The sequence below is a fragment of the Salvelinus fontinalis genome, chromosome 2 (genome assembly GCF_029448725.1).
Source record: "Salvelinus fontinalis isolate EN_2023a chromosome 2, ASM2944872v1, whole genome shotgun sequence".
NCBI classification, from domain to species: domain Eukaryota; kingdom Metazoa; phylum Chordata; class Actinopteri; order Salmoniformes; family Salmonidae; genus Salvelinus; species Salvelinus fontinalis.
The window spans coordinates 15,206,911-15,226,560 of NC_074666.1; the positions used below are offsets into that span (position 1 = coordinate 15,206,911).

The 19,650-nt window shown below is 45.3% G+C and overlaps 1 protein-coding gene across 3 annotated transcripts in view; it reads left to right on the forward strand.

Annotated features, from left to right (window-relative positions):
- The window catches only part of LOC129812851 (protein Shroom3-like), a 160,820-nt gene that overhangs the window by 82,031 nt on the left and 59,139 nt on the right, over nt 1-19,650 (forward strand). For all 3 annotated transcript variants that reach the window (XM_055864792.1, XM_055864784.1, XM_055864800.1), the window contains one exon: nt 11,933-12,055. In XM_055864792.1, the coding sequence (XP_055720767.1) occupies nt 11,933-12,055 (123 nt within the window). The remainder of the gene's footprint in view (nt 1-11,932; nt 12,056-19,650) is intronic.

Genomic DNA, 19,650 nt, shown 5'->3' on the forward strand with positions numbered 1-19,650 from the left:
GGTTGGTTCTAGGGTAACCTGGGGAGAAGGGTTGGTTCTAGGGTAACCTTGGTGGTACTGTTGGTTCTAGGGTAACATTCAGGGGGTTAGGGTTGGTTCTAAGGTAACATGGGGGAAGGGTTGGTTCTAAGATAACCAGGGGGGAAGGGTTGGTTCTCGGGTAACCTGAGGGGAGGGTTGGTTTTAGGGTAACCTGGGGGGAAGGGTTGGTTCTAGGGTAACATTCTGGGGGCGTAGGATTGGTTCTAGGATAACGTTCTAGGATAACGTACTGGGGGGTAGAGTTGGTTCTAGGATAACGTTCTGGGGGGTAGGGTTGGTTATAGGGTAACGTTCTGGGGGGTAGGGTTGGTTCTAGGGTAACGTTCTGTGGGTAGGGTTGGTTCTAGGGTAACGTTCTGGGGGGTAGGGTTGGTTCTAGGGTAACGTTCTGGGGGGTAGGGTTGGTTCTAGGGCAACGTTCTGGGGTGTAGGGTTGGTTCTAGGGTAACGTTCTGGGGGGTAGGGTCGTTTCTATAGGTTTCACCTGCTCTGTAGTCTGTGGTCTGTCTGTTCCACAGCTGGTCATCTAAGGAGTCTTTGGGACCTACAGACTCATCTTAGAATCTGTTATCTTTCCAGTTTATGGACTGCATTCAGTACTCAGGTCTGGTGTGTGGAGTGAGTTTGCAGTTTTGTTGAGCAAAGTTGGATAAATTGTCAAAAATACTGGAATGTTATAAAAATGTTTGTTACGTGATGCATCACTATGGGGGTGTAAACAATGGCTTCTTTCATGTTTCTGTAGCTGGACGAAGGTAAAGATAGCATCATTTCCTGTTTATCTTCTAAGCTAAGTACTGTGTTTGGGGATCAGGAAGATCTTCTAGGCTGACAAACATGAAATATGATGGCTGCTTCTTAGACATTTGGCAGCCAGCGGAAAGAATAGCATAACTGACACAAGCTGTTGTTCTGAAACAGGAGAGGTTGGAGAGCTTGATTCCAAGGAGGAATTGTCTAGAGACTTCCTGTTCTGAATGTAGAGAGTAGAGACTTCCTGGTCTGAATATAGAGAGTAGAGACTTCCTGTTCTGAATGTAGAGAGTAGAGACTCCCTGGTCTGAATGTAGAGAGTAGAGACCCCCTGGTCTGAATGTAGAGAGTAGAGACTCCCTGGTCTGAATGTAGAGAGTAGAGACTTCCTGGTCTGAATGTAGAGAGTAGAGACTTCCTGGTCTGAATGTAGAGAGTAGAGACTTCCTGGTCTGAATGTAGAGAGTAGAGACTTCCTGGTCTGAATGTAGAGAGTAGAGACTTCCTGGTCTGAATGTAGATAGTAGAGACTTCCTGGTCTGAATGTAGAGAGTAGAGACTTCCTGGTCTGAATGTAGAGAGTAGAGACTTCCTGGTCTGAATGTAGAGAGTAGAGACTTCCTGTTCTGAATGTAGAGAGTAGAGACCCTCTGGTCTGAATGTAGAGAGTAGAGACTTCCTGGTCTGAATGTAGAGATTAGACTTCCTGTACTGAATGTAGAGAGCAGAGACTTCCTGTTCTGAATTTAGAGAGTAGAGACTTCCTGTTCTGAATGTAGAGAGTAGAGACCCTCTGGTCTGAATGTAGAGAGTAGAGACTTCCTGGTCTGAATGTAGAGAGTAGAGACCCTCTGGTCTGAATGTAGAGATTAGACTTCCTGTACTGAATGTAGAGAGTAGAGACTTCCTGGTCTGAATGTAGAGAGTAGAGACTTCCTGGTCTGAATTTAGAGAGTAGAGACTTCCTGTTCTGAATTTAGAGAGTAGAGACCCCCTGGTCTGAATGTAGAGAGTAGAGACTTCCTGGTCTGAATGTAGAGAGTAGAGACTTCCTGGTCTGAATTTAGAGAGTAGAGACCCCCTGGTCTGAATGTAGAGAGTAGAGACTTCCTGTTCTGAATGTAGAGAGTAGACTTCCTGTTCTGAATGTAGAGAGCAGAGACTTCCTGTTCTGAATGTAGAGAGTAGAGACTCCCTGGTCTGAATGTAGAGAGCAGAGACTTCCTGTTCTGAATGTAGAGAGTAGAGACCCCCTGGTCTGAATGTAGAGAGTAGAGACTTCCTGGTCTGAATGTAGAGAGTAGAGACCCCCTGGTCTGAATGTAGAGAGTAGAGACTTCCCGGTCTGAATGTAGAGAGTAGAGACTTCCTGGTCTGAATGTAGAGAGTAGAGACCCCCTGGTCTGAATGTAGAGAGTAGAGACTTCCTGGTCTGAATGTAGAGAGTAGAGACTTCCTGGTCTGAATGTAGAGAGTAGAGACCCTCTGGTCTGAATGTAGAGAGTAGAGACTTCCTGGTCTGAATGTAGAGAGTAGAGACTTCCTGGTCTGAATGTAGAGAGTAGAGACCCTCTGGTCTGAATGTAGAGAGTAGAGACCCTCTGGTCTGAATGTAGAGAGTAGAGACCCTCTGGTCTGAATGTAGAGAGTAGAGACTCCCTGTTCTGAATGTAGAGAGTAGAGACCCTCTGGTCTGAATGTAGAGAGTAGAGACTCCCTGGTCTGAATGTAGAGAGTAGAGACCCCCTGGTCTGAATGTAGAGAGTAGAGACTCCCTGGTCTGAATGTAGAGAGTAGAGACTTCCTGGTCTGAATGTAGAGAGTAGAGACTTCCTGGTCTGAATGTAGAGAGTAGAGACTTCCTGGTCTGAATGTAGAGAGTAGAGACTTCCTGGTCTGAATGTAGAGAGTAGAGACTTCCTGGTCTGAATGTAGATAGTAGAGACTTCCTGGTCTGAATGTAGAGAGTAGAGACTTCCTGGTCTGAATGTAGAGAGTAGAGACTTCCTGGTCTGAATGTAGAGAGTAGAGACTTCCTGTTCTGAATGTAGAGAGTAGAGACCCTCTGGTCTGAATGTAGAGAGTAGAGACTTCCTGGTCTGAATGTAGAGATTAGACTTCCTGTACTGAATGTAGAGAGCAGAGACTTCCTGTTCTGAATTTAGAGAGTAGAGACTTCCTGTTCTGAATGTAGAGAGTAGAGACCCTCTGGTCTGAATGTAGAGAGTAGAGACTTCCTGGTCTGAATGTAGAGAGTAGAGACCCTCTGGTCTGAATGTAGAGATTAGACTTCCTGTACTGAATGTAGAGAGCAGAGACTTCCTGGTCTGAATGTAGAGAGTAGAGACCCTCTGGTCTGAATGTAGAGATTAGACTTCCTGTACTGAATGTAGAGAGTAGAGACTTCCTGGTCTGAATGTAGAGAGTAGAGACTTCCTGTTCTGAATTTAGAGAGTAGAGACTTCCTGTTCTGAATTTAGAGAGTAGAGACCCCCTGGTCTGAATGTAGAGAGTAGAGACTTCCTGGTCTGAATGTAGAGAGTAGAGACTTCCTGTTCTGAATTTAGAGAGTAGAGACCCCCTGGTCTGAATGTAGAGAGTAGAGACTTCCTGTTCTGAATGTAGAGAGTAGACTTCCTGTTCTGAATGTAGAGAGCAGAGACTTCCTGTTCTGAATGTAGAGAGTAGAGACTCCCTGGTCTGAATGTAGAGAGCAGAGACTTCCTGTTCTGAATGTAGAGAGTAGAGACCCCCTGGTCTGAATGTAGAGAGTAGAGACTTCCTGGTCTGAATGTAGAGAGTAGAGACCCCCTGGTCTGAATGTAGAGAGTAGAGACTTCCCGGTCTGAATGTAGAGAGTAGAGACTTCCTGGTCTGAATGTAGAGAGTAGAGACCCCCTGGTCTGAATGTAGAGAGTAGAGACTTCCTGGTCTGAATGTAGAGAGTAGAGACTTCCTGGTCTGAATGTAGAGAGTAGAGACCCTCTGGTCTGAATGTAGAGAGTAGAGACTTCCTGGTCTGAATGTAGAGAGTAGAGACTTCCTGGTCTGAATGTAGAGAGTAGAGACCCTCTGGTCTGAATGTAGAGAGTAGAGACCCTCTGGTCTGAATGTAGAGAGTAGAGACCCTCTGGTCTGAATGTAGAGAGTAGAGACTCCCTGTTCTGAATGTAGAGAGTAGAGACCCTCTGGTCTGAATGTAGAGAGTAGAGACTCCCTGGTCTGAATGTAGAGAGTAGAGACCCCCTGGTCTGAATGTAGAGAGTAGAGACTCCCTGGTCTGAATGTAGAGAGTAGAGACTTCCTGGTCTGAATGTAGAGAGTAGAGACTTCCTGGTCTGAATGTAGAGAGTAGAGACTTCCTGGTCTGAATGTAGAGAGTAGAGACTTCCTGGTCTGAATGTAGAGAGTAGAGACTTCCTGGTCTGAATGTAGATAGTAGAGACTTCCTGGTCTGAATGTAGAGAGTAGAGACTTCCTGGTCTGAATGTAGAGAGTAGAGACTTCCTGGTCTGAATGTAGAGAGTAGAGACTTCCTGTTCTGAATGTAGAGAGTAGAGACCCTCTGGTCTGAATGTAGAGAGTAGAGACTTCCTGGTCTGAATGTAGAGATTAGACTTCCTGTACTGAATGTAGAGAGCAGAGACTTCCTGTTCTGAATTTAGAGAGTAGAGACTTCCTGTTCTGAATGTAGAGAGTAGAGACCCTCTGGTCTGAATGTAGAGAGTAGAGACTTCCTGGTCTGAATGTAGAGAGTAGAGACCCTCTGGTCTGAATGTAGAGATTAGACTTCCTGTACTGAATGTAGAGAGCAGAGACTTCCTGGTCTGAATGTAGAGAGTAGAGACCCTCTGGTCTGAATGTAGAGATTAGACTTCCTGTACTGAATGTAGAGAGTAGAGACTTCCTGGTCTGAATGTAGAGAGTAGAGACTTCCTGTTCTGAATTTAGAGAGTAGAGACTTCCTGTTCTGAATTTAGAGAGTAGAGACCCCCTGGTCTGAATGTAGAGAGTAGAGACTTCCTGGTCTGAATGTAGAGAGTAGAGACTTCCTGTTCTGAATTTAGAGAGTAGAGACCCCCTGGTCTGAATGTAGAGAGTAGAGACTTCCTGTTCTGAATGTAGAGAGTAGACTTCCTGTTCTGAATGTAGAGAGCAGAGACTTCCTGTTCTGAATGTAGAGAGTAGAGACTCCCTGGTCTGAATGTAGAGAGCAGAGACTTCCTGTTCTGAATGTAGAGAGTAGAGACCCCCTGGTCTGAATGTAGAGAGTAGAGACTTCCTGTTCTGAATGTAGAGAGTAGAGACCCCCTGGTCTGAATGTAGAGAGTAGAGACTTCCCGGTCTGAATGTAGAGAGTAGAGACTTCCTGGTCTGAATTTAGAGAGTAGAGACCCCATGGTCTGAATGTAGAGAGTAGAGACTTCCTGGTCTGAATGTAGAGAGTAGAGACTTCCTGGTCTGAATGTAGAGAGTAGAGACCCTCTGGTCTGAATGTAGAGAGTAGAGACTTCCTGGTCTGAATGTAGAGAGTAGAGACTTCCTGGTCTGAATGTAGAGAGTAGAGACCCTCTGGTCTGAATGTAGAGAGTAGAGACCCTCTGGTCTGAATGTAGAGAGTAGAGACCCTCTGGTCTGAATGTAGAGAGTAGAGACTCCCTGTTCTGAATGTAGAGAGTAGAGACCCTCTGGTCTGAATGTAGAGAGTAGAGACTTCCTGTTCTGAATGTAGAGAGTAGAGACTTCCTGTTCTGAATGTAGAGAGTAGAGACTTCCTGGTCTGAATGTAGAGAGTAGAGACTTCCTGGTCTGAATGTAGAGAGTAGAGACCCTCTGGTCTGAATGTAGAGAGTAGAGACTCCCTGGTCTGAATGTAGTGAGTAGAGACTTCCTGGTCTGAATATAGAGAGTAGAGACCCTCTGGTCTGAATGTAGAGAGTAGAGACTTCCTGGTCTGAATGTAGAGAGTAGAGACTTCCTGGTCTGAATGTAGAGAGTAGAGACTTCCTGGTCTGAATTTAGAGAGTAGAGATTTCCTGGTCTGTATTTAGAGAGTAGAGACTCCCTGGTCTGAATGTAGTGAGTAGAGACTTCCTGGTCTGAATGAAGAGAGTAGACTTCCTGTTCTGAATGTAGAGAGTAGAGACTTCCTGGTCTGAATGTAGAGAGTAGAGACTTCCTGGTCTGAATGTAGAGAGTAGAGACTTCCTGGTCTGAATGTAGAGAGTAGAGACTTCCTGGTCTGAATATAGAGAGTAGAGACTTCCTGGTCTTCACTGTGTGTAAATTAGACTACTGTGAAAGCTCGGTTGTGAGTCCACAGCCTGCTTCACGGCTTCTGGTGAGAAGGGAGGACGCAGGAGGATGATAGTGCAGCTGGACTCTCCTGTGGCTCATGCCCAGGCCCATGCTCATGCCCATGCCCAGACCCATGCCCAGGCCCAGGCCCATGCCCAGGCCCAGGACTACTGGGCCTTTCCAGTCTGTTATGATGGATGGGTTGAGGGGATTGGCTATGGGGATGGTCTTAGCTCAGTAATGACTTCTCATTTGTAAACACATACTGAGCTGCTAACCTCTCAGTCAATCATTTGCTTGACTGGTGCTGAAGGTCAGGAGGTAGCTGTTGTCAAATAGTATTCAAGTTTGGGGATTTAAACCAGACGTCTTGCCACAACGTTCTCCTAGCAGTACAATGGGGGGGTTAAACCAGGTGTCTTTCCACAACGTTCTCCTAGCAGTACAATGGGGGGTTTAAACCAGACGTCTTGCCACAACGTTCTCCTAGCAGTACAATGGGGGGTTTAAACCAGACGTCTTGCCACAACGTTCTCCTAGCAGCACAATGGGGGTTTAAACCAGACGTCTTGCCACAACATTCTCCTAGCAGCAGCAGTAGCACACAATGTACAATGCAAGCTGCGTGTGGTGTAGGCAGCTTATTGGATAAATGGTGTGTTGGGGTATTTCCCTGTTTAGGGGTCAAAGGCCTTTTGGCAACCAGTGTTAACTGGTTGCTTCATAACTGTTTCTGGTTGCCATGGTTAATCTCTTAAGCAACAATTCATTCCTGATAGAGGAGTGTTTATGTTTATCTTAGTAAACAGTTTGGTTGCGGTCTGGTTGCCGTTAGGGGTTTGTGTTGTGTTTCCTGGGACGAACGGCAGCAGAAGTAGCCGTCTGTCCGGTGATCAGGCATAAAAACAGCTACAGTAGAGGAGACCACAGCAGTTTGGGTTGGAGACAAGGAGACAATACGACTACTTCATGACACATGGTTTACCCTCTCGACTCTTGGAGCCCATGGCTCCTTCCTACAAGGACCAAAGGCCATTGATCAATGTCCTCCATCTCACTCAGTTGGGAGGGAAGTTTTTAATTCTGCATAGTGACAAATAAAACCCACCTGCTGTCGTTGTGTTGGACATTCACCGGCGTTCACGTTCACAGGCAGAATTCACAGGCAGCACTCACAGGCAGCACTCACAGGCAGCACTCACAGGCAGCACTCACAGACAGCACTCACAGACAGCACTCACAGGCAGCACTCACAGGCAGCACTCACAGGCAGCACTCACAGACAGCACTCACAGACAGCACTCACAGACAGCACTCACAGGCAGCATTCACAGGCAGCACTCACAGGCAGCACTCACAGGCAGCACTCACAGGCAGCACTCACAGGCAGCACTCACAGGCAGCACTCACAGACAGCACTCACAGGCAGCATTCACAGGCAGCATTCACAGGCAGCACTCACAGGCAGCACTCACAGGCAGCACTCACAGACAGCACTCACAGGCAGCATTCACAGGCAGCACTCACAGGCAGCACTCACAGGCAGAACTCACAGACAGCACTCACAGGCAGCACTCACAGGCAGCACTCACAGGCAGCACTCACAGACAGCACTCACAGGCAGCACTCACAGGCAGCATTCACAGGCAGCACTCACAGGCAGCACTCACAGGCAGCATTCACAGGCAGCACTCACAGGCAGCACTCACAGGCAGCACTCACAGACAGCACTCACAGGCAGCATTCACAGGCAGCATTCACAGGCAGCACTCACAAGCAGCACTCACAGGCTTAATGAATCACCAACACGTTGTCATAAACTCTCCGAGGCGTTGTGATCTGACGTGACTAACTACATTCAGAAGTTGGTTCACTCTGCTCTGTGAATCCCTCTGGGCTTCCCTCCAAACACTAATATCTTCCAGCTTGTACATATTATCTAACAATATACAGCATAACAATATATGAACCTCCCTTTTCATTAGGCTATACCAGACCCCTATACGTACAGTTGAAGTCGGAAGTTTACATACACCTTAGCCAAATACATGTTAACTCAGTTTTTTACAATTCTTGACATTTAATCAGAGTAAAAATTCCCTGTCTTAGGTCAGTTAGGACCAGCACTTTATTTTAAGAATGTGAAATGTCAGAATAATAGTAAAGAGAATGATTTATTTCAGATTTTATTTATTTCGTCACATTCCCAGTGGGTCAGAAGTTTACATACTCAATTAGTATTTGGTAGCAGTGCCTTTAAATTGTTTAACTTGGGTCAAACGTTTCAGGTAGCCTTCCACAAGCTTCCCACAATAAGTTGGGTGAATTTGGGCCCATTCCTCCTGACAGAGCTGGTGTAACTGAGTCAGGTTTGTAGGCCTCCTTGCTCGCACACGTTTTTTCAGATCTGCCCACAAATTTTCTTCAGGATTGAAGTTAAGGCTTTGTGATGGCCACTCCAATACTTTGACTTTGTTGTCCTTAAGCCATTTTTACACAACTTTGGAAGTATGCTTGGGGTCACTGTCCATTTGGAAGACCCATTAGCAACCAAGCTTCAACTTCCTGACTGATGTCTTGAGATGTTGCTTCAATATATCCACATAATTTTCCTTCTCATGATGCCATCTAATTTGTGAAGTGCACCAGTCCCTCCTGCAGCAAAGCAACCCCACAACGTGATGCTGCCACCCCCGTGCTTCATGGTTGGGATGGTGTTCTTCGGCTTGCAAGCCTCCCCCTTTTTCCTCCAAACATAACGATGGTCATTATGGCCAAACCGTTATATTTTTGTTTCATCAGACCAGAGGACATTTCTCCAAAAAGTACGAGCTTTGTCCCCATGTGCAAACCGTAGTCTGGCTTTTTTATGGCAGTTTTGGAGCAGTGGCTTCTTCCTTGCTGGGCGGCCTTTCAGGTTATGTCGATATAGGACTCGTTTTACTGTGGATATAGATACTTTTGTACCTGTTTCCTCCAGCATCTTCACAAGGTCCTTTGCTGTTGTTCTGGGATTGATTTGCACTTTTCGCACCAAATTATGTTAATCTCTAGGAGACAGAACGCGTCTCCTTCCTGAGCGGCATGACGGCTGCGTGGTCCCATGGTGTTTATACTTGCATACTATTGTTTGTACAGATGAACGTGGTACCTTCAGGCATTTGGAAATTGGTCCCAAGGATGAACCAGACTTGTGGAGGTCTACATTTTTTTTCTGATTTCTTGGCTGATTTCTTTTGATTTTCCCATGATGTCAAGCAAAGAGGCACTTTGAGTTTGAAGGTAGGCCTTGAAGGCCTTGAAATACATCCACAGGTACACCTCCAATTGACTCAAATGATGTCAATTAGCCTAACAGAAGCCAAGACATAATTTTCTGGAATTTTCCAAGCAGTTTAAAGGCACAGTCAACTTAGTGTATGTAAACTTCTGACCCACTGGAATTGTGATACAGTGAATTATAAGCGAAAAAATCTGTCTGTAAACAATTATTGGAAAAATTACTTGTGTCATGCACAAAGTAGATGTCCTAACCGACTTGCCAAAACTATAGTTTGTTAACAAGACATTTGTGGAGTGGTTGAAAAACGAGTTTTAATGACTCCAACCTAAGTGTATGTAAACTTCTGACTTCAACTGTACATGGCTTTGGGCTGTACAGTATTTTGGACACTATTCCATATAAAGAGACTTTGTGTAAAACAACCTTTCAAACCTTCTCTTTTCATTGTTGATGTTTAGTTCAGACCCATTAAATAAGGCTATCAATGTCACTTGATAGGGATTTGGTATGAGATGCTAATGATTTGGTATGAGATGCTAATGGTTTGGTATGAGATGCTAATGATTTGGTATGAGATGCTAATGATTTGGTATGAGATGCTAATGATTTGGTATGAGATGGTTATGATATGGTATGAGATGGTTATGATTTGGTATGAGATGCTAATGATTTGGTATGAGATGCTAATGATTTGGTATGAGATGCTAATGACTTGGTATGAGATGGTTATGATTTGGTAAGAGATGCTAATGATTTGGTATGAGATGGTAAAGATTTACCATCTCTCCTCAGTAAAAGGCACATGACAGCTCACTTGGAGTTTGCCAAAAGGCACCTAAAGGACTCTCAGAGACCATGAGAAAGATTCTCTGGTCTGATGAAACCAAGATTGAACTCTTTGGCCTGAAAAATGTCTAAAAGCATGTTTTTGCTTTGTCATTATGGTATATTGTGTATAGATTAATGAGGGGGGGAAAAACTATTTAATCCATTTTAGAATAAGGCTGTAACGTAACAAAATGTGGAAAAGGGAAGGGGTCTGAATACTCTCTGGATTCATTGTATACAGCCTAATGTATCTGTAGCCTACTTTATGTGTATATGTAATGGCTCTACATAGAGGCATGTTACATGGATATCTATTCCACATCAGGTAACTGATGCAAGCAGTAGAATCATATTTAAAAAGCAGGTAAAAATACACCTTTATGGAACAGCGGAGACTGTGAAGTAACACAAACATAGGCACAGACACATACAGTACACACACATGATAGCATACGTACTATACACACACGTACACATGGATTTTGCGTTGTCGATATGTGGTAGTGGCGTATGGGCCTGAGGGATGAATGAATGTATTGTAATGTTTTTAAAATTGTATAACTGCCTTCATTTTGCTGGACCCCAGGAAGAGTTAATGGGGATCCATAATAAATACAAAATACACTTAGTTAGTGACACACATTATGAGTCTCGACCTCAACCTGGATCCTGACCTCACTCCATCTCAATGTCAACCTGGATCCTGACCTCACTCCATCTCAATGTCAACCTGGATCCTGATCTCACTCCATCTCAATGTGGACCAGGATCCTGACCTCACTCCATCTCAATGTCGACCAGGATCCTGACCTCACTCCATCTCAATGTCAACCTGGTCCTGACCTCACTCCATCTCAATGTCAACCTGGATCCTGACCTCACTCCATCTCAATGTCAACCTGGATCCTGACCTCACTCCATCTCAATGTCAACCTGGATCCTGACCTCACTCCATCTCAATGTCGACCTGGATCCTGACCTCACTCCATCTCAATGTGGACCAGGATCCTGACCTCACTCCATCTCAATGTCAACCTGGATCCTGACCTCACTCCATCTCAATGTCAACCTGGATCCTGACCTCACTCCATCTCAATGTCGACCTGGATCCTGACCTCACTCCATCTTAATGTCAACCTGGATCCTGACCTCACTCCATCTCAATGTGGACCAGGATCCTGACCTCACTCCATCTCAATGTCGACCTGGATCCTGACCTCACTCCATCTCAATGTGGACCTGGATCCTGACCTCCCTCCATCTCAATGTCGACCTGGATCCTGACCTCACTCCATCTCAATGTGGACCTGGATCCTGACCTCCCTCCATCTTAATGTCAACCTGGATCCTGACCTCACTCCATCTCAATGTCAACCTGGATCCTGACCTCACTCCATCTCAATGAGCCTGTCTCCTGACCTCACTCCATCTCAATGTCAACCTGGATCCTGACCTCATTCCATCTCAATGTCAACCTGGATCCTGACCTCACTCCATCTCAATGTCAACCTGGATCCTGACCTCACTCCATCTCAATGTGGACCTGGATCCTGACCTCACTCCATCTCAATGAGCCTGTCTCCAGAACTCACTCTCTCTTCTATGTTCTAAATCTATGTTCTATGTTCTAAATCTATGTTCTACAGACACAGCGAGCCTGTCTCCAGAACTCACTCTCTCTTCTATGTTCTAAATCTATGTTCTATGTTCTAAATCTATGTTCTACAGACACAGCGGGCCTGTCTCCAGACCTCACTCGTGGCACGCCACCAAGCTAGGCGAGGGCCAGCCAGACCCCAGCATGATGCAAATATCCCAGGACCCTCCCTGGCATCACACCTACCCCTCCAGGTTAGTCAATCAATCAACTGATAAATGAAATATATTTCTAAATCATTTTTTTTTTTACAGTTGTCACAGTTTTGAAGCTGTGGTGTGGTTTTGAAGCTGTGGTGTTTTCTGACAGGGCCCCTGTCAGAAAGTCCATAAAAGTCTTATTATTTAAGTGGGTTTTATACATTTTACATGGAAATATTTGTATCCTTAAACATGTTAAGTATGAGGGATGTATTGTTCATTATTACATACTGAGTGTACAAAACATTAAGAACACCTGATATTTCCATGACATGGACTGACCAGGTGAATCCAGGTGAAAGATATGATTCCTTATTGGTGCCACTTGTTATATCCACTTCAGTCAGTATACAGTACCAGTCAAAAGTTTGGACACATACTCATTCCAGGGTTTTTCTTTATTTTTACTATTTTCTACATTGTATAATAATAGTGAAGACATCAAAACTATGAAATAACACATAAGGAATCATGTAGTAACCCCAAAAAGTGTTAAACAAATCAAAATATATTTGATATTTGAGATTTTTTAAACTAGCCATCCCGTTGCCTTGATGACAGCTTTGTACTCTTGCCACGCAAAAAGTGACACAATCTAGTCAACTTGACAGACTGTGGGAAGCATTTGCAGCCAACGTGGGCCAGCATCCCTGTGGAACCATAAGCACTGTGCAGGACTGTATTGACAGGAGTTATCTGGTCTACCACATGGACACTGGAGTCTTGAAGATAAAGCAATTCAGACACTACCAAGACCAGAGTAAAGATTGCTAACCATATCCGCTCAATGCCATGGTCTTTCAACAAAAAGCATGTGTGTAATTATATAGAAGGTTATATAGCCTGGTGAGTCATGCCTTTACGACTGGTTACGTAACAACTATGGTTTCTATAGATTATGGCTAATTCCCAAATGGCAGCCTACAAAAGTAGTGCACTATATAGGGAATAGGGTTCCATAGGGCTCTGGAGAAAGTAGTGCACTATATAGGGAATAGGGTGCCAAGTAGTGCACTATATATACACAATATGTTGCTGAGTAGTGCACTATATAGGAAATAGGGTGCCATTTGGGACAAAATACCACTCTCTTGTTGCTCAGTTGAACCCAGCTGTTTCTCATGGAGAACAGTAGTATATTATCTTAAACTGAGACTCATGAAAGGACAGTAGTATATTATCTTAGACTGAGACTCATGAAAGGACAGTAGTGTATTATCTTAGACTGAGACTCATGAAAGGACAGTAGTATATTACCTTAGACTGAGACTCATGAAAGGACAGTAGTATATTATCTTAGACTGAGACTCATGAAAGGACAGTAGTATATTATCTTAGACTGAGACTCATGAAAGGAAAGTAGTGTATTATCTTAGACTGAGACTCATGAAAGGACAGTAGTGTATTATCTTAGACTGAGACTCATGAAAGGACAGTAGTGTATTATCTTAGACTGAGACTCATGAAAGGACAGTAGTGTATTATCTTAGACTGAGACTCATGAAAGGACAGTAGTGTATTATCTTAGACTGAGACTCATGAAAGGACAGTAGTATATTATCTTAGACTGAGACTCATGAAAGGACAGTAGTATATTATCTTAGACTGAGACTCATGAAAGGACAGTAGTGGATTATCTTAGACTGAGACTCATGAAAGGACAGTAGTGGAGTATCTTAGACTGAGACGGATGAAAGAACAGTAGTATATTATCTTAGACTGAGACTTAAGAAAGGACATTAGTATATTATCTTAGACTGAGACTTAAGAAAGGACAGTAGTATATTATCTTAGACTGAGACTCATGGAGAACAGTAGTATATTATCTTAGACTGAGACTCATGGAGAACAGTAGTGTATTATCTTAGACTGAGACTCATGAAAGGACAGTAGTGTATTATCTTAGACTGAGACTCATGAAAGGACAGTAGTGTACTATCTTAGACTGAGACGGATGAAAGGACAGTAGTATATTATCTTAGACTGAGACAGATGAAAGGACAGTAGTGGAGTATCTTAGACTGAGACTCATGAAAGGACAGTAGTATATTATCTTAGACTGAGACGGATGAAAGGACAGTAGTGTATTATCTTAGACTGAGACGGATGAAAGGACAGTAGTATATTATCTTAGACTGAGACCCATGAAAGGACAGTAGTGTATTATCTTAGACTGAGACGGATGAAAGGACAGTAGTATATTATCTTAGACTGAGACTCATGAAAGGACAGTAGTGTATTATCTTAGACTGAGACTTAAGAAAGGACAGTAGTGTATTATCTTAGACTGAGACTCATGAAAGGACAGTAGTGTATTATCTTAGACTGAGACGGATGAAAGGACAGTAGTGTATTATCTTAGACTGAGACGGATGAAAGGACAGTAGTAATATTATCTTAGACTGAGTCTCATGAAAGGACAGTAGTATATTATCTTAGACTCAGACTCATGAAAGGACAGTAGTGTATTATCTTAGACTGAGACTCATGAAAGGACAGTAGTATATTATCTTAGACTGAGACTCATGAAAGGACAGTAGTGTATTATCTTAGACTGAGACTCATGAAAGGACAGTAGTATATTATCTTAGACTGAGACTCATGAAAGGACAGTAGTGTATTATCTTAGACTGAGACTCATGAAAGGACAGTAGTGTATTATCTTAGACTGAGACTCATGAAAGGACAGTAGTATATTTTCTTAGACTGAGACTCATGAAAGGACAGTAGTATATTATCTTAGACTGAGACTCATGAAAGGACAGTAGTGTATTATCTTAGACTGAGACTTAAGAAAGGACAGTAGTATATTATCTTAGACTGAGACTCATGAAAGGACAGTAGTGTATTATCTTAGACTGAGACGGATGAAAGGACAGTAGTGTATTATCTTAGACTGAGACGGATGAAAGGACAGTAGTAATATTATCTTAGACTGAGACTAATGAAAGGACAGTAGTATATTATCTTAGACTCAGACTCATGAAAGGACAGTAGTGTATTATCTTAGACTGAGACTCATGAAAGGACAGTAGTGTATTATCTTAGACTGAGACGGATGAAAGGACAGTAGTATATTATCTTAGACTGAGACGGATGAAAGGACAGTAGTAATATTATCGTAGACTGAGACTAATGAAAGGACAGTAGTATATTATCTTAGACTCAGACTCATGAAAGGACAGTAGTATATTTTCTTAGACTGAGACTCATGAAAGGACAGTAGTGTATTATCTTAGACTGAGACTCATGAAAGGACAGTAGTGTATTATCTTAGACTGAGACTCATGGAGAACAGTAGTATATTATCTTAGACTGAGACAGATGAAGGGACATTTGATCCACCAGTCAACTGCCTGTGAAGTCGATGTGTTTAGGACAGCTTGTTTGTAGATGGGTTAGCCGACAACGTCACTAAAACGATGCACATGCTTCAATGAGGCAGAAGGCAGTGTGTTGTTGTGAATCTGGATGTCCAGACAACTAGCAACAATGACAAGAAGCTACCATGTGGGGAACTGTAGGTGGCTCGTTTCATCTTGGTATTGATATGATGTCTTGTTTTTATGTGTTTTGACTGATGTCACGTCTATGCTAATACAGCTAAAATTCGCTAGCTAGCTAACCAACAACTGTAACGGTGTATTTGAGAGACAACAAGTGTTCATTGTGCACATGTATTTATGTTTTCAGTAAACATTTGGAGACTAAATATAGTTTACATGTTGTCAACAATCAAAGCCAACCGCGTCTGTTTGGCACCATAGTTGCACTCGCGTCGGTTCTGTTGCTAAACAACCAACCTGTCTGTATGTAGACTGTTGTTGTGTTCAGACCAGGACATTGAGGCCCTATCAGTCAGTGATGTCAGAAAATAATGAGGGGGGGGGGGGGGGGGGGGGGATTGACGTCATCTGTCTGCTATGGATGGACATTCCTGGTGACACCTCCCCTCACCTCTACCGTTCCCATGGCAGCTCCCACTCCCTCTCGGGTTGTCCGATGTTGGCAGTTATTTGCTGAGAGAGAAGAGAAAGTGAGAGAAGGTGGAGGAGAGAGAAGAGAGAGGGAGAGGCAAATAGCAGCCTGTCCAGTTCTGAAAGTATGGTAGGAGATAAATGAAGGTAATTGGTCGAAGAGAACTGGAGGTAATTGCGCTGCTATAAGAGCGATTAGTGCTGATCTCAGAGCTGTTACGTCCTCCTCATATTCATTACTGCTGTAGAAATGTCAACCAACACTGGGCCTCTACCATCCCCCAACACACACAGGCACGCAGACTACACACACGTCACATGTACGCACGCACTGCTTCTCACAGAACACATACCAGCCAGGGCAACACACACACTCACACACACACACACGCACACGCACACGCACACGCACACGCACACGCACACGCACACGCACACACACACACACACACACACACACACACACACACACACACACACACACACACACACCCTCTGCCTGCCATCCCCCCCTCCTCCACCTATATAACCATACAAGGGCAACAAGCCCAGGGGCCACATTGATGTTTTAAACTGGCTTAATCAACAGGGAACTGCTATTGTTTTATACTGGATAAATCAACAGGGAACTGCTATTGTTTTATACTGGATAAATCGGTGGGGAATTGTTACATAATGAAAAAAATATCTTCAGATACAAACTTATACGAACAACAATTTACAGACACAGACAACGACTACATCTTCTCTGCCCAGACCCTGATCAAATCTCCATCCCTAGTACCTGGTCACATCCCCATCCCTAGTGCCTGGTCACACCTCCATCCCTAGTGCCTGGTCACACCTCCATCCATAGTACCTGGTCACACCTCCATCCATAGTACCTGATCACACCTCCATCCCTAGTGCCTGGTCACACCTCCATCCATAGTACCTGGTCACACCTCCATCCATAGTACCTGATCACACCTCCATCCCTAGTGCCTGGTCACACCTCCATCCATAGTGCCTGGTCACACCTCCATCCCTAGTACCTGGTCACACCTCCATCCCTAGTGCCTGGTCACACCTCCATCCCTAGTACCTGGTCACACCTCCATCCCTAGTGCCTGGTCACACCTCCATCCCTAGTGCCTGGTCACACCTCCATCCCTAGTGCCTGGTCACACCTCCATCCCTAGTGCCTGGTCACACCTCCATCCCTAGTGCCTGGTCACACCTCCATCCTTAGTACCTGGTCACACCTCCATCCTTAGTACCTGGTCACACCTCCATCCCTAGTACCTGGTCACACCTCCATCCCTAGTACCGGGTCACACCTCCATCCTTAGTACCTGGTCACACCTCCATCCCTAGTACCTGGTCACACCTCCATCCCTAGTACCTGGTCACACCTCCATCCTTAGTACCTGGTCACACCTCCATCCCTAGTGCCTGGTCACACCTCCATCCCTAGTACCTGGTCACACCTCCATCCTTAGTACCTGGTCACACCTCCATCCCTAGTACCTGGTCACACCTCCATCCCTAGTACCTGGTCACACCTCCATCCCTAGTCACACCTCCATCCCTAGTACCTGGTCACACCTCCATCCCTAGTACCTGGTCACACCCCCATCCCTAGTACCTGGTCACACCTCCATCCCTAGTCACACCTCCATCCCTAGTACCTGGTCACACCTCCATCCCTAGTACCTGGTCACACCCCCATCCCTAGTACCTGGTCACACCTCTATGCCTGGTCACACCTCCATCCTTAGTACCTGGTCACACCTCCATCCCTAGTGCCTGGTCACACCTCCATCCCTAGTACCTGGTCACACCTCCATCCCTAGTACCTGGTCACACCTCCATCCCTAGTGCCTGGTCACACCTCCATCCCTAGTGCCTGGTCACACCTCCATCCCTAGTACCTGGTCACACCTCCATCCCTAGTACCTGGTCCCACCTCCATCCCTAGTACCTGGTCACAACCTCCATCCCTAGTACCTGGTCACACCTCCGTCCCTAGTACCTGGTCCCACCTCCATCCCTAGTACCTGGTCACACCTCCATCCCTAGTACCTGGTCACACCTCCATCCCTAGTGCCTGGTCACACCTCCATCCCTAGTACCTGGTCACACCTCCATCCCTAGTCACACCTCCATCCCTAGTGCCTGGTCACACCTCCATCCCTAGTACCTGGTCACACCTCCATCCCTAGTACCTGGTCACACCTCCATCCCTAGTACCTGGTCACACCTCCATCCTTAGTACCTGGTCACACCTCCATCCTTAGTACCTGGTCACACCTCCATCCCTAGTGCCTGGTCACACCTCCATCCCTAGTACCTGGTCACACCTCCATCCCTAGTACCTGGTCACACCTCCATCCCTAGTACCTGGTCACACCTCCATCCTTAGTACCTGGTCACACCTCCATCCTTAGTACCTGGTCACACCTCCATCCTTAGTACCTGGTCACATCTCCATCCCTAGTACCTGGTCACACCTCCATCCCTAGTACCTGGTCACACCTCTATGCCTGGTCACACCTCCATCCTTAGTACCTGGTCACACCTCCATCCCTGGTCACACCTCCATCCCTGGTCACACCTCCATCCCTGGTCACACCTCCATCCCTGGTCACACCTCCATCCCTAGTACCTGGTCACACCTCCATCCTTAGTACCTGGTCACACCTCCATCCCTAGTACCTGGTCACACCTCCATCCCTAGTACCTGGTCACACCTCTATCCTTAGTACCTGGTCACACCTCCATCCTTAGTACCTGATCACACCTCCATCCATAGTACCTGATCACACCTCCATCCATAGTACCTGGTCACACCTCCATCCTTAGTACCTGGTCACACCCCCGTCCCTAGTACCTGGTCACACCTCCATCCCTAGTACCTGGTCACACCTCCATCCTTAGTACCTGGTCACACCTCCATCCCTAGTGCCTGGTCACACCTCCATCCCTAGTACCTGGTCACACCTCCATCCCTAGTCACACCTCCATCCCTAGTGCCTGGTCACACCTCCATCCCTAGTGCCTGGTCACACCTCCATCTCTAGTACCTGGTCCCACCTCCATCCTTAGTACCTGGTCACACCTCCATCCCTAGTGCCTGGTCACACCTCCATCCTTAGTACCTGGTCACACCTCCATCCCTAGTACCTGGTCACACCTCCATTCCTAGTACCTGGTCACACTTCCATCCCTAGTACCTGGTCACACCTCCATCCCTAGTGCCTGGTCACACCTCCATCCCTAGTACCTGGTCACACCTCCATTCCTAGTACCTGGTCACACCTCCATTCCTAGTACCTGGTCACACTTCCATCCCTAGTACCTGGTCACACCTCCATCCCTAGTGCCTGGTCACACCTCCATCCCTAGTACCTGGTCACACCTCCATCCCTAGTGCCTGGTCACACCTTCATCCTTAGTACCTGCATAATTGTTTGCATCATGGCCTTAAACTTGACCAATGAGTTTTTCTTGTCACCCATGCTGTTTTAATATCTAAATAATTCACCATTAGATTTTAATGATGGCGGATTGGTTGATTTACACATTTCTAGTGTACATTTTTTTCTTCAAGATGAGTGATGAGAAGAGAAT